At 34.9% G+C, this 16,467-nt stretch overlaps 1 protein-coding gene across 1 annotated transcript; it reads right to left on the minus strand.

Moving 5' to 3' along the window:
- Nucleotides 1-2,196: 2,196 nt before the first annotated feature.
- Nucleotides 2,197-11,591, minus strand: LOC135081116 (uncharacterized). Its single transcript, XM_063975860.1, has 4 exons — nt 11,496-11,591; nt 9,589-9,649; nt 3,205-3,375; nt 2,197-2,694 (listed from the first exon to the last, which is right to left on the minus strand). The coding sequence occupies exons 2-4, from the start codon at nt 9,644-9,646 to the stop codon at nt 2,480-2,482; spliced, it is 444 nt and encodes a 147-aa protein (XP_063831930.1). The 5' UTR covers nt 9,647-9,649; nt 11,496-11,591; the 3' UTR covers nt 2,197-2,479.
- Between the last annotated feature and the right edge of the window lie 4,876 nt (nt 11,592-16,467).

Consider the following 16,467-nt stretch of genomic DNA (forward strand, 5'->3'; position numbering starts at 1 on the left):
TCCCCATCGATCCGACATGTGCTAAAAAAAAATATCTACGTCAAAGTTAAAAAATACGGGTTTTTGAGATTTCAGTCAAACGGTAAGTTTTATCACAAAAATATGTACGACAAGGTTTAAGACCATACAATTATCTATCAAAATTGTATATACACTTTCTCCTAAGAGTCAGCGTTTCTGAGATTCGATGATCCGAAGAGTCAAAAAAGTGTTTTCTTCATAACGGTCTTACACATAAATCCAATGTGATATCGCCTCGTGCCTCGACTCAGCATTGTATCATGATGTGTTGTCGACGTCGAATATAAAATGATCAACCTCAATGTCGTCTGTCATCTTTAATTATCGAAAAATGGGTGCAACTTTGACGAAGGACTGCACCGTGAGTTTCTAAGATACGAAGTTTTCGTGTCTATTAGGTTAAAGAGCTTTTATATGCACACGTCACTACTCTACTTGTAACTCTATGGTCACTCTTTTAGCCCGGTCAAGTCAGAAAATCCAGGTTATAATAATTCGCATAGAGCTGAAAATTTGTGTGAATGTTGAGAACATCATCCTTAATGAAATGTCAAAAGTCCCCAACGATCCGTTATTTGAAAAAAAATTTTACGAAGTCCAAGTTTTTTGCATTTTTCCGCCAAACAGTAAACTTATCATAAGTAATGATAAGAATTAGTAGTAGGTCATAAAATTATCTATTAAAAGTGTATTTGCCCCTTTTTCCTAAGAGTCACCGTTTACGTTGTAACGATGCAAAAAATTGAAGAATTCGCATTCTGTTAACTACTCCACAAGTCCACAACTTCAACTCTATTAAAATAGTTTTGAGTTGAACAGGATAACAAATACATCTTAAAAAAGGCCTACTGGGGAAACCTGGTAAAAAAAAATGGGCCAAATAACCATCATAGGTGTTGTGGAAACATGTGCATATAACGAGAACATCTTAACTAACTTTTTGATTCGTTCTACCTCATAATCGGTGACTCTTAGGAAAAAGGGGCAAAGACAATTTTAATAGATAATTTCATGATCTACTATTATTTCTTATCTATTTTTATGATAAGTTTACTACTTGGCCAAAAAATGCAAAAAACTTGGGACTTCGAAAACTTTTTTTTTAAATGACGGATCGTCAGGGACTTTTGACATTTCATTTAGGATGGTGTTCTCAACATTTACACAAATTTTCAGCTCTATGCGAATTATTATAACCTGGACTGTCTAACTTGGTCGGGCTCTAAAAGAGTGACCATAGAGTTACAAGTAGAGTAGTGATGTGTGCATATAAGAGCTCTTAAACATAATAAACACGAAAACTTCGTATCTTAGAAACTCACGGTGCAGTCCTTCGTCAAAGTTGCACCCATTTTTCGATAATTAAAGATGACAGACGACATTGAGGTTGATCATTTTATATTCGACGTCGACAACACATCATGATAAAATGCTGAGTCGAGGCACCAGGCGATATCACATTGGATTTATGTGTAAGACCGTTATGAAGAAAACACTTTTTTGACTCTTCGGATCATCGAATCTCAGAAACGCTGACTCTTAGGAGAAAGTGTATAGACAATTTTGATAGATAATTGTATGATCTTAAACCTTGTCATACATATTTTTGTGATAAAACTTACCGTTTAGCTGAAAATCTCAAAACCCCGTATTTTTTAAGTTTGACCTTGAATATTTTTTTTAGCACATGTCGGATCGATAGGGACTTTTCACAGTTAATTCATAATGGTGCTCCAAACATGCGTACCAATTTTCAGCTGTATGCGAATTAATGCAGGGTTCATGTCTAATTTGACTGGACTATTATAAGAGTGTTTAAGGGGGTAAGCTTCATCATATTGTTAATATGTTTATGATAAATACCTAATGAATGTGTGATGTGATGAGCTAATTTCCGAATCACAGAATCATCTTTCGCCTCAGACATTCGCCAAGACAGCATATCCTAATTAAGCTGGCAATTACGAAACAATAGTTTTATGAAAATTAGCTATGGCTAAGAAGATTTCGAAGACTGAAAGATACACGAAGAAATACAATATAACCTACGATAAAAGAAAGGGTAATTTAATTCAGATGATAATTTAGTCTGCTAGGAGGAATGGGAAAATATAAACTCTTACTCAGATGTGTTTATATAATTTATCAATATTACACTAAGTGTTACTTATGGAATGGTTTTAGCCATAGCCATCATAAAAACCTTGCTAGAGTACAGAAGACAGCACTTCAAACTAAACACTGTGTCATCTTATACTTACATAAGTTTCACTACTACAGTAGTGCTAAGGTTTGATTTCCTGAAGCACCGCACTGCAACGCTGTCGTCAACGGCAGATGATTACAATGATTACATAGAACTAGAGTATATTCGTACGCGCCGACAGATATTATGAGTGCATACAGTCTGATGTACTGTAGACTGTGCATCTTCCATTCTTCAAGATAAACTTAAGCCTCAACGATATAAGTACAAGCACGCAGTCAGCGCCAGGAACCAAACGACGGCAGTGGCAGGGTCGGCCGCCTCAGCGCCGTTGCAGTAGTCCGAGGTGCACTGGCAGACCGTCTCCAGGTGGTCCTGGTTGTTGGCCTGGTAGCACTCCTTGTGGTGCCGCACCCACCCGCAGCCTCTGGTCACGCGGACCTCGGAGTCCCGGTGGGAGTGGAATACTGGAAACATGAAGGGTTTGATTAGGTTCTGAAGTGGTCAGTTATATTATGAGTTATGTGTGACTGACTGGGTGAGTTTTTATATTATGGAAATCAAATCCGAAAACATGTAACTACTTGTAGGGAGCCTACTCCAAAATTGCCTACGTCATAATATAGCAAAGGGTCAAAAAACTTATGCTGAGTTGAGAAAATATTTAACTCTTCAGATGTCACCTTTACGTCGTGCTATAAGTATGACACAATCATTGCATTATTGTAGAGAGTCCTTTAATTGTAGAAAGAGAAAGTGTGCCCCAGAAGTTTGTCAATTCTGAAAATAATCAACTCTTCATCGATACGAGCGAACAAATACTTGTAGGTACTCACTACTTAGTCTGAAAAATCTTCGGACAGAAGAAGACAGCGATGGGACTGGGGATGGCAGTCTCGCAGAAGATGCGGGTGCACAGCACTTCATCGAGCTGATGTGAGCCAAATAAATACTCTTATTATATGAGCTGTACTCACTGGTCTGAACAATCTTCCTACAGAAGAAGTCCACGGCAACAGGACTCGGGATGGCAGTCTCGCACGTGACGACCGGGATGATGCGCGCGCGCGTCTCATCGTCAAACTGCTTCACGTCGATGCACGCGCTGTTGTTCGCACTGTTGCAGTAGTAGCACTGGATGCTGTATGCTGGAAGGATAACAGTCATAACTTTTTTTAAAGATTATTAGAAATTAGTTATCCCGTTTGCCCCTCGTACTAAGCTAAGGCTTGGTTGCACCATCTTACTTTAACTTTGACAAACGTCACAAATCTTTCAAACTCCATACAAATAGCACCGGTTATCGTCATAATTACTGTCAAAGTAAGATGGTGCAACCCACCCTTAATATGCTTGTGTCACGAGTGAGCTCACCACAATATTCAAGCGGCGGCGGGGACCGAACCCGCGTTTTCCGGATCACGAGTCGGCCAGTCCGATCCCTTCTTCACCGTTTGGCCATCATGACTTCGAACATGACCAAATTTTCATTGTTTTTGGACCTTAAGACACACGAATAAGGATCAAAATATGGTGGTAACTTTGCCTTACAAAGAGATAATACAGCCTACACATCTCGACTCTACATGTGTTTTGCAAAAGTTGAAGCGAACTACCCAAGTAACACGCAATCTGTATATTCACTGAAGTTAAGATTGATTTACGTTTTAAAGTCAGACTATCACTTTAAATCAGTTTTGACTTAGTTTAAATGCTTTTGAGTAGAATGCGGTAAAATTTACAATGCATGAAGCTATTATATGGTCTAAAAAAATTAAGTTAATTGGCTTATAATCATACTAAAACATTAATTACTTTTAATATACAGCACCTTTAACAGCATTTACACTAACACAAAGGTTAAAACCGTATATTAGTAAATAAGAAAACCTAATGCATTAAATAATCGTTGTCGAAATATTCTATAGTGCATTCAGATATATTAACACATTTTACAGATTGAACGCATTTTTATGATCTTTTCTTATGCTTATTTACTGCTCAGCATTAGCCAAACATTTACTAAAGTTTTAGCTCTGTTATCTTCTTATTTTATTGTTACTGTAAAGCTTTTAGCACTATTTAGATAAATAAAAAAAATATTTTATTACTTTAGGTCATAATTTGGCCATAAAACCACGAGCCGTATGATTATATTCATTTGTGCGTTAGTAGGTCCTGTATATTCATTAGAAAATTTATGTCGAACGTGTCACGTTATTGACATGAATAAACAGTGGAAAAAGACTTAAGGCCGGGTTGCACCAACTTACTTTAACAAACGTCAAAAATCTGTCAAACCCCATACAAAAAACATCGGTTATCGTCATAGTTACGGTCAAAGTTAGGTGGTGCAACTCAGCCTAAGAGAACAGGTGGAGTAAAGAGAAAGATAAAGACGGAATATTCAAACTTTATATTTGGTTTAAGAAATGCAAAACGTGTTCCAAAAAATGATACACCTCATACACAAAATACAGTACAATCGGTTGTTGTGTGAGTCAAGAAGTTCCGTAGAACATTCCTTCATCCCTTTCGGTCGTTTGCACTATTTTAAAAGGCATCTGAAAAAAAAAACAAATAAGCTTATTTATGACTTAATAGAGAAGTAGTTACCTGAAAACTAAATAATTACCCGTATAACGCATACCCTTAAAAAACGACTACAGCAACACTACTAACTAGTTACAAAAAGTTCCTTTAAATTATTACTATTACAATGAGCGAAAAATAAGATAGGTAGCTATATCGTGTTTCATTACAAATTACATTTGTAGTGATAATGATTTTATACTTAACACTTGTCAAACTAGGTACCTACCTAATTGGAGACAGATAAAATTGAAAGACGTGGAGTAGGGGATCATGACGTGATTAAAGGATTCTAAATTATTGTTTCGGTACCCTGATTAACACTAAAGCAATCCATTTTTATGACGTTTAAACCTAATGAACATTATAACATACCTAAAAAGTGTTACAGTAATGCTAAAGATATCACTTAGATATTTTATATGTAGGTTGAATGACTTAACCATTTTCTTTTTACTATAATAAGACTGACAACATTAAAAGACACTAGTTGAAAGTAGGATTGGGTAAAAAATATCGATATATCAAAATATCGATATTTTTTCAGAAAAATATCGATATAAATTAGCGATATTTTTTCCGGCGATATATCAATTTTCGATATTTATTTTCAGATATCAAAATCGATATATTTTAATATTTTTAAAGCTCTGCTATTGCTCTTAAATGGTTCTCTCGGATATTGCTCTTAAATATTTGATATGTCAGGCATCTTCAGTGTCATCTGAAAGGGTAGCTTCAGTGGTAAATTTGGCTGTGCCAAATGATAGGAGCAGACTTACAGGAGAACACATCAAACAAAGAGTGCTCCTGATGTCAATATCAGACAAATACTGGTTTGAATAATGTTTTTTTGTCAATGTTTAATTGCTCATTCGAAAAAATAAATTGAAATATTACAACTGAAATATTGAAACAGCGTCCTGACTGTGTTTTCTTTAAAATTTAGATTATTTTGGCCATTTTTATAAATAATTGCAAATTGGGCAAAAAATATCGATATATCGAAATATCGATATTTCTTGGGCGATATACACCGTGTTACTTTGCATTCTTGCCATATTCACAGAGATAAAAGTAGGGAACAATACCTATTATTTAAGATAAACAAGAGACTCCCATAAAGAAAGTACATTGAGTTTTTAGTAAATTTGGTTTTGCAGTACAAATTGGAATAAACCAATTTTGTCTTGCACGTTCTGCAGGCGCAAGTGGAATAAACCTAGTGGGCGTGGCCTAGTTCTTATTAATCTGTGATGTTTTATGGCTCTGGGTACAAGCCTTTTTATCCAGTCATAATAATTATTTTAAAATACTCTTCAGTTGATTTTAGATTTTCCTTTCTAATTTACGGGCTTATGACCGTCAAAAATACGTAATAATTATTAGGCTTTTCATTAATTTATAACATTGTTCCCTATTTTTACAAATTAATAAATTAAGTATGAAATGAAATCACCTTATTCACAATTAATTATTTATTTACAAAGTTTACGTACTGCGAGCGAAGCAAGTGTTCAAAGTGTCCTCTGTTCTGATGAAGGCAGACTGTGCCTTCCTGGCGAAGCGTAGGTACCTACTATTTCGCTTTAGTTTTCGCAACACATAAACGTTTTGTCTCACAGTTTCGCTGAAACAATACTTTCACGTAACACGTTTACACTATTTATCTCTTCTGCGCCTTTCTGCGCATACCAAGTCACTCAAAAATAATAGTCCATGGGTGTTAGGTCCGAGGATCGTGGTGGCCAAGCTACTGGACCCCCTCGTTCAATCCACTGTTCACCAAACGTATTATTCGCGCACTTGACGTCCTTATTGTGGAGGCGCACCATCCTGCTGGTAGTAGAGCATTTAGTGTAACGCTAAGGGTACGTCATCAAGCATTTCGTCTAAGACGTCTTGCAGACACTCCAAGCACCATTTTGATGAAATTATTCATTGTTTGAATACACTTCAGTCATTTTTGTATTATTTATAACGTGATTTGTGATTAATGTATTTCTCAGTTTTTACAAAAGTGTCAAAAAGACATTTTAAAGACAATAGATTGCAATAGATATTTAAAAATACAATAAAAAGTAAAAAAAGTCTCCATCGCCATCGCTAACAAGTGATGTGCATGCGTTACGATAATTAGTGATGTGTTTAACAGATTGTCGATAAAATAAAATACTCAAAATTAAAAATCAAAATTTTCGGGCATTATTTTTTAACGGATTTGTGTTCAGTATCAGTAATATAGTTACCTCTGTAAATATGGCAAGAATGCAAAGTAACACCCTGTATATCGATATATTTGAAAAATATCGATACGATAAATATCGATATTTTTTTTCCGTTTGCCCATCCCTAGTTGAAAGTTTAAAACATTAATATTATCTGACGCCATTTGCTTTCTGTTTTCTCTAACATAGAAAATAAAATTATAATACACATATGCATGAAATACTACTTATTATCCTTTTCTTACAAGCGGAGTATCGATAGAAGCAATTTTATAAGTTAAAATTAATCAAATCGTTAAAAAAATCACAAAAAGTGTCATATGTCGATTCTAAATTTGTCCCTATTTTATTAAAAAAAGGATTTCTGTGAGGGCGCGTGAATTATAAACCACAAACATATATATATTTTCACATAAGACTAATACTCCCAGCTCATTTTCATTCTTGAAACAAAAAAAAATTATACTTACCTTATGATAAATTATTTTAAACAAAGACATTAAAACATCTCCTCACAACACCATTGCACTGCAATACTCTAAACGAGAAATAATCAAACGGACAATAAAATGCGATAAGTTTTTTCGAATACTTTCAAACAAACAAAATAAAACGTTCAGCCTTAGAATAAAACGTAACTTTGGCATTGTAATTCTGAAAGCTGTTTCAAAGCTGTACTAACATCTAATAAAATGCTTTTTACATTAGAATATGCTGTCTAACAACTTTACTAATGTCTGTCTTCAATAACATTATAAGCGCTGGTTAGCAGCACTAATAATATTTAATAATGCTCAAAGCCGTATTATTTGGGGCCCAAATTGCGCTTACAAGACACTTATAGACTTTTATACGGCTGATATAGTGCTACATATGCTGCTCATATACTGCTCTGCACGTAGGTTCATGCTGTTGTACGCTTCTTATAATTGTGTTTTGTGTTACTTGGGTAGCCCAACGGTAAATGTAAAGGTGTCAGACTGGCCGACTCGAGATCCGAGGAACGCTGGACTATTGTAATGAACTTGCGCTGCTTCTTCTCAGCACTGGCCCATTTATTCGGGACAATACCCGAAGCAGTGGTAGGGTTAATGCTGGGAATGATGCTGTAAAAGTGCTTGTAAAGCCTACTTGCAAAAATAAAATTAGTTTCATGAGTTTTTTTATGAGAACCCACTCGTAACACAACTCTCAAGCATATTTAGTTAGTACGAGAGGCTAACGGGAACGGGACTATTAGTATTTTCTTAAAAGATTAATTTGTGTAGTCTACAGTATTTAGCTTGATAAGAAAATAAATCGCTTCATTGGATCATTACATGACCATATTATGAAATAGAGATTGCTAAACTGAAAACCTATCCGTGTTATGTTGCAAAACTAACATATTACACCGGTGGGAGATTGAGGCTTAGAAGTAGGTAATTAAGCTTAAGTAATAGACATGATGACACCACCAATCATCAATTGACGTACTTTTTAAAACTGTCAAAACGAAATTCTCCCATAGAATTTTATTAGTATGCCACTACCATGAAGCTACAGATAAAAATGGAGGGCAGAGTTTGGAACAAAACTTGAGTCAAATACCTACTTATATCTATCTCGCTCTCTGCGGCCCTACCTCTCTTTTTAGTGTGAACTGTAGTATTGCTATCTTCTGATTTAAATCTCCTTGTAAATTCTTCGAAATAGCCAATACACTAACCAAATCAGAAGTTAAACAAATAAATAATTAATATTTGAAACTAAGATTACCTAGTTAAATAAAAAATCACAAAATTGTCGGCCATTTAGGCTTAATGTGTTGGCGAATCAGGGAATTACAATCCCAATTCCTGGGTAATCGGTACCATGTGGCAACATCGGCCCAATCCGGCCCATCATGGCGGTTGTTTACTATTTTGTTTATTAAGCAGTTAATTTCGTTTGAGATTGTTTACAGGAAATAATCATTGTTTTATCACAAGAATTGGTGCAAAATTTTGTAGTGCGTGGTTGCGGTAGTACGTGCTGTCCTGGAAGTGACATAAGATTCCACGCGTAAGTGTTTATTTCGTGATTTCCGACATTGGATCATTGTAAACATTTTTCACATTTTTTACAGTAATTTCTTCCTAAAACGTTTTACCAGTAACTACACTTATCATTTTTAATGATACCTATGTCAAGAAATAAAGATTTTACATTGGTTTCATTGAATTTGAGCAATTTTATATTTTTTGTTTATTTAGAAAGAGCAAGTCTGCCCACAGAGAGCGAGATACTGATACTTAGTTTGTGCTTCAAGTAGGTATTGGGAGTCTGGCCTCCATTTTTATCTGTAGCTTCATGGCCACTACAAGCAAGTGACGTCACTGGTCACTATTTTGTAAACTCAATTGAACTACTTTTTTCAATTACACTGTGACCAAAAATCGTAATTTATAGGTAATTTAAAATTAATTAAGATTTTAAGAACAGAATGAAATGTCTTTTTAGAAAAGTTGTGATTTCGAATTATTGGGGAATGGTGTCAAATTGTCTATTATTATGACTTACATTTGTAAACCGTTGATAGTAACACGAGTAGTGTGCAGAGTACCCTGTTGGTTGCCATCTTCTGGAATTAGAAAAGGAATCCTGTTCATAATTCCACGATATTTCAAATCACCACGACCACTGGTTCTCAACCATTATTGACACAGATTTTTTTTACTTTCACGCCCCTTATGAATCTTTAAACCGAGTGATTCAATGCTCTTAATTGCTCTTTTATATTACTTCCATTGGACGAAACATGTTAGGAAGTGTTAAAACTTAATTCATGAACTAAGGACTGAATCAAAGAACTGATCATTAGAACGACGAATTTCCACTGAATTTAATGCTTCACAAAAAAGATAATATCTTTGTTAACTGTAATAATATGCGTTGCCCTCCTTGAGAACCACTGGCCTAAATGAAAAAACACCGACAATTTCTCATTTCAACATAAAGCAATCGGATCTTTGTAGATTAATCTAACAAAACCTGTTTACAATACACAAATTACCGCACATGAAAGGAGTTGGCAACTCCATTAAAATTTCAGACGATTTCATCAGAAAACCTTTTAAGATGATCGCCGATTTGTAGGAAAAACTCACAATGCTTCTAAAAAAGTTATATTGTAAGTTACCTGGGGAACAATAAGTATTCAAACCAAGGATCTTTAAAAAGTAGACTAACTTGCTTGTATTCACAAACATTACTATGAGGTCTCACAGTGCGCGTGGACGAACAGGGTGACACACGAACCAATCACAGAGATCTATTCAACGCTGTGCGTTCGATTTGTTGCTTCACTTAAGTAAGCATCGTTTGTGAATACGGGCGTAACACACTAACACTTTACTCAATCAATTAAGTACTCATATCAAATCAAATTATTTATTTACAGGTAATAGAATACAAGAGTAGAACTCTATGTCTGTTTGTCTGTCTTGCTTTTACGACCAAACCACTGAACCGATTCCGAAATCCCGGGAAAGGACATAGGATAGTTTTTATCCCGGTTTTTGAATCAGGGACGCGCGTTTTTCTGTGACAGACAAAATTCCAAGCGGGCGAAGCCGCGGGCGGAAAGCTAGTTAACCTTAGATTAATAAAACCTAGATGGATAGTCTTCATACAAACGCTTCGTCAAGAGTGAGGCAAAAATCTTATGTCATTAGTGTCAATTTTGTTGGGGAGTGTAGAAAGTGAAGGCGATTTTCCCGAAAGTAGGGAAATTTTTAATACGTTTTTAATTATTTTATAACTAACAAAAACAAAACGCATCATGTACTTACTTATTTATTGAATTCAAAGTACCTACCTAATTACAATAAGATAAATCGACTGAAAAGTCTCGATTTCATAAAAAAGGAAGTGTATTTGTACGGCGAACAATTAGGAAATAAATTTTCTTGTTACTGGTATCATTCCCGTATTTAATTTTTGAAAGCCAAATTCAAGCAAAATACGCGTCGAATCGTAGTACTTACTTATGAAATGTAACACTGGTCACTTTCTTTAGTTTTTCTGATGTATTTAGACACCCTTTGACAGCACAAACCGTCTTAATTAATTAAAAGTCGTCGGACGTGTTTACCAATTTTTCACTTTGACAGTTCATGTGACGTTTACGAGTAAGCCATTCTGGCTTACTAAAATCTGCCTCACCTTTCGTGCACTGACTATCTATCTAGGTTTTATTAATCTAAGTAGTTAACTATAATGTAAGACTACATTATCTCATTTATTTTTATCCACAATCCAAATTACCTAGGTAAGCACGCATATCTTCAAGAAGTAAAGTTGGTATTACCAGTATTACTTATACAATAACAATGAGAGAATCTTAATATTACTTATAGAACAACCATCAAACTATTTCGCCCGTGCTGAAACATTATCTTATTACACAATGATAAATACCCACTCACCACTAATATTGTGTTCGGTGTTTCAGTCCAAATTTCCTAATATGTAATACTGTATTAAACTTTGAACACACTGTTTCTCTGTTTGTTATTATCTGTCGACTGTGGAACGGTGCCGGTACTTAACGCAACTCTAGTATGTGTAGCGCGACCGAACGATCTTGGGAGTTGCTTTAATTTTAATATTAAAAACAAGGTTTACTAGCAATAAAACTAGCAGAAGTTGACTTCCGCAAGCCAAAAGTAAATTGCGTTCTTCTTTTTGATAAATTGTTTGTCCAATAAAGTTAGGTATTAGGTACATTAGAATTCTAACATAAGGCGGGACCCGAACCCTCGAACTCAAGTTGTTTATTTAAAATGTAGTTTAAGAAGCGACTCAATTCGCTAAGAAATTTTAATAATGCTCAATATTGTATTCGATACTGTAACACCTTGCTGTACTGGGTCAACTCATTTTTAAGGGTAGGTAAGTAGGTACTTAATTATATTCAAGTTTTTATTTCAAAATTGTCTCTGTAACATGTAAACAAACTAATTTCTATTCTATGATAATAATTATTGAGTAAGAATACATAATATTAAGTGTTCTTCATTCAATTATAATTATCTCAAATTGTTGTATCAACTAAAATGACATTTTGTTTTATCTCCCGACCTCTGACATTGTACGTCCCAAATACAAATTGTAGGGCATGATAAGGCATAGTAAAAAAAAGTAATATTCCTATCTGAGCGCATTGATATTAAACTTAGAGAGAGACGAACCAATGTTGCGTCATAAATATTGTACAACTATCTACAAGCGATAGACCATCATTTCATTTGCTGTCGGATGGAGTTCCTCATTCATTGAGATGTATTATTGGGTACAGCATAAACCAATAATTATCTAAAGTAAAGTTGACAGCACATCATTTGTTGCAAAAACAACACCTACTACGCCGAAATAAGATGCCACAGTGTCTAGCTTGATATGCTGTCGTCTGTACAGTCAGCATCAAATCATCATCATCATTTCAGACACAGGACGTCCACTGCTAAAAAAATAGGCCTCCCCCAATGACTGCCACATCGTACGGTTGGTAGCGGCATGCATCCAGCGCCTTTCTGCTACCTTTATCAGGTCGTCGGTCCACCTTGTGGGTGGACGTCTCACGCTGTGTTTTCCGGTACGTGGCCTCCACTCCAGAACCATCGGCCGTCAGTTCTGCGTACTATGTGCCCTGCCAGTTGCTACTTCAGCTTGCTAATCCGTCGGGCATTGTCAGCATCAAATAGTTGATAACACCCAAAGTTGCCAAAAAGTTGATAACACACGCACACTTATTCCAATTGTAACAAAGACGTGTTGCGAACTTATTGGCTACTTTGGGTGTACCGAACTATTTGACGCTGACTGTACAACTCATCCACCATTAAATCTTCTATTCTACGTTCATCATGGTTATGGTAGAGACAATAAAAGGTAAAACAGCTCATAGTTTTTTAACACAATGCTATACTTAAACCTATTTAAATCCTTTAACGAGGTAATATGATCCTCGTAGGAGATATGGCTTCAGGACTCTCGTGTATTATACTCGTGGTAATACATCTTGATACTTGAAGCAGTTGATAACAATCACATACAAAAAAAACATAATTTTTGAAAAAAGAATTCAATTACAATACTTACTACAGTTAAAAAAGCTATCCAATTTACTGTAGAGAATCACACATTCTAGGTACCTACCTAAAATCTAATGTTAAACAGCTTCAAAGGAGAAAGTAAAGAAACTAGCATAGGTAGGAGGTACCTACATACTTATTTGAATAGTAAAGTATTTATTCGTATTATTTAATATCGCAGTTGGTTTATACAAGATGAAGACTCTTGTAATTACAAAGAAAATGTAATCTCCGGAAGAAAAAGAATTGAAAATGAACGCTTAAATAAGCAAAGAATAAATCCCTATCCCGTAAGTTGAGGTCTGGCGTTGAAAGAAAATACACGAATACCTTTTCTCCGTTTGTAGATAGGTACTACCTATGTTTATTAGATTGTATTATTTAGCTATTTTGATTTCAGCATTTTAGGTAAAGACTCGCTCCTTTTCTTACATTTATTGCAAAATTACTATTACTCAAAGAAAAAAGAAACTTTTTAAGCTAAGATCACGGCTGTATCTAAAATTATAGTTTTCCAAAGTCATCCATATTTAAAACTATTCCCATTGATCTCAAGTTCAGCAAAAGCTCTCACAACTTGTAAGTGACAATACAAGTTAAATCAATACGGCTCTGCCTATATCATTGTTTTTCCATTTCAAACTTGTAACAAACATGAATATTTTCTATGAGAATTGACTATGCATGGGCCGATTGACGTTGATGTCACAGTAGATAAATTATACAGTACGGAAGCTTCATACAAACGCCCGAAATCAGACTCACGCACACAGACGCACGCTTTACACGAGCTCTAAGCGAACCTCGCAGTCCATCCGTCGCGGGTGTCGCGCGCGGTGTGTTTTTAATAATAATTTTAAAATGCTAACGTCTGATTTTGTATAGTTCTTTCTTTTTAAATGACGTAATAATTAGGTACGATTCTTAACAATTTAAGTGTTCTATTTGATATTAGATAAAGTAATTTGATTTGATAGTTTGTTTGTATGTAACTTCTTATACATAATTAACAAAAAATAAAGACATCACAATATTATGTTAATTGTTAATCATTTTTTTTATTACCTTACACATTTTTTTTGTAAACTAAGGACTGATAATGGTGATTAATACAAAATGTTAAAAAAACGGTATCGTTGTAGTCTTTCGGCTGAAACGAACAAACGAACGAATATATTTGATAATTATTGAACTTAAATAAACGTTTTAATAAATAAGTAAGTAAAACCTTATTAATTTTAAAAGGATTACGAGTACAACCCTAACACTCAGTCGACGTGTAGGTATTTAACTCGACGAAAGGGCCTAGTTTCCGTACTGCTTTAGCTCATATATATACTGTGTTGATGTTGTATGGAACTAGTGCATAGAGAGATTGACTCACACTCAAGTCAGACTGGGTTCGATACCCAGTAAAGAAGTGGTGAAAATGAAAAGTTGGGCACTTTATCATTTCAGTCACAGGACAGGGCCTCCACTGCTTAAAGGCTGATTTACAGGTATTAAGTGTTAAGTGGGTAACTAAATTTTAAGTGATTAAATTGCATATAGCAACTTGGTACTAAATTCTGTGTTTACACATGCAATTAATCACTTAAAATTATGTTACAATTTAGTTACCTACTTAGACAAAACTTATAATGCTTGTGTTGACGTGAGACGTTGTGACGTGAGACGATGTGACGTGAGTCGTTGTGACGTTCGTTAAGTTATTTAATTTGATTTGATTTCCCGATAGTTGTAACAACTACCTACCTAAGTGTTGTACTTACTTATGTACTTTTTTATATGTACATTTATGTAAGTTATCTGTAGCCAAAAGATTGGGAGAAAGGGCATGCACTAATAACAAACATCAGTAGCATTGTTAGAAACCTATAAAAACAGTAAATTCGGAACTCAACAATTTTACGAAATATTTGGCTCCTTGAATCTGTGTTTCAGTCTTCCCACTCTAATTAATCGCTAGTGGATTAACTTTTACGCAAAAATGTACAAGTAAGTAATATTTAGACTTACGAGTGGCCAATGTGGGTGTACACGAGCAACATTATACACAAAATACCAACACTCTTTAACTACTTTACCCTCTTGAAATTCGACCGCGGGTCCGCACTACTTTATTACTTTGATCTACGAGTATTTTTTGCTGGCCTCCGTGCACGGCATTTCTCGGGAAAGATCGATTTGTTGACTTCATAATGCCTTTAAAACTGTAGAGATATGGTAATATAAATACATAGTTGTAACAATCAAAAGCATTAACTAATATTGCTAATGCAAAAGTTCTTAAGTGTATCCTGTTTTGACAATTTTTGGTGTAGAGACAACGTGGGAGGAATATTATGCTATCTTATGAATGACGCAGAAATCTTAAAACCAGTAAAATATAGAACACCGATCATATTTGTAATATTGTTATAGAAGAATCTAGAAAAGCTGTCAAATTATTTAGAAAGAGCGTTTTTGTTTCTGAGATATACTGATTCAATGCAAATTTTCTCGTAAATTCCTGAAATTCCACTCTTTCTTTGAACTGCCCTTTTGAACGCACTAAGAAAATAGCTAATTTTCATAAATCGTAGGTATCTAAATTGAAGAAGCTAATATCCAAGTTAACGTAACTTTCAACGTAACAATTAGTGTTATTGCTCTACCTTCGATCAATCATGGAAACGAACGATTATTGGATTACAATTCAGCCAATAGGGGTAAGTGCATTCGATAAGTGCAACTTACTAACCGATACAAGGATGTGCCCCGGTTTTGGTTACATACCTGAGCGACGATTGCAAAAAAACCAAGGCAGAAAAAGTATAAGTTACATGACGTAGTTAATTGAAATGAATGTGAATCCTGAAAAATGGCATCATGGATTTAAGCTACTCGTAACAATATCCAATAGAACTTTTTTGACATGGTTTTTTAATTTCACATCCTTTTAAGCGATTTCACATAAGTAGATCTCAAAAATAATTTTTTTTATCCACAACGAGGAAGCTCTTTTCCTGTATCTCACCTGATGGTAAGTGATAATCAGGCCGAAGGTGGATTTGTGGTTTCTTCTTTTTGGTTGGTATGAAAATTGCTTTATTTTTTGGTACAAACAAACAGACAAACCCACAATATTTAGTCTCCATACCGCTCAATAAGGCTAATGTTTTAGACGCACTTTACCTGAGTAGGTAAGTAGGTACATACTTTCAGTCCGAGCCAGAATTTCCTACAAAACTGTCTTTCCTAAAACACAATACATAACCTTAAAAAAATCCTAGCCTTATACAGTATCTTTTAATCTGAAGCC

The sequence above is a fragment of the Ostrinia nubilalis genome, chromosome 19, assembly GCF_963855985.1.
Source record: "Ostrinia nubilalis chromosome 19, ilOstNubi1.1, whole genome shotgun sequence".
Classification (NCBI taxonomy): Eukaryota; Metazoa; Arthropoda; class Insecta; order Lepidoptera; family Crambidae; genus Ostrinia; species Ostrinia nubilalis.

What these genes read in the sequence shown, in the direction of transcription:
- LOC135081116 (XM_063975860.1), bottom strand. Translation starts at nt 9,646, where the DNA reads ATGGCAACCAACAGGGTACTCTGCACACTACTCGTGTTACTATCAACG. An exon ending in ACTATCAACGGTTTACAAAT is followed by an intron (nt 3,376 to 9,588) that starts GTAAGTCATAAT and finishes TTATCCTTCCAG; the next exon opens with CATACAGCATCCAGTGCTAC. An exon ending in TAGGAAGATTGTTCAGACCA is followed by an intron (nt 2,695 to 3,204) that starts GTGAGTACAGCT and finishes TCATGTTTCCAG; the next exon opens with TATTCCACTCCCACCGGGAC.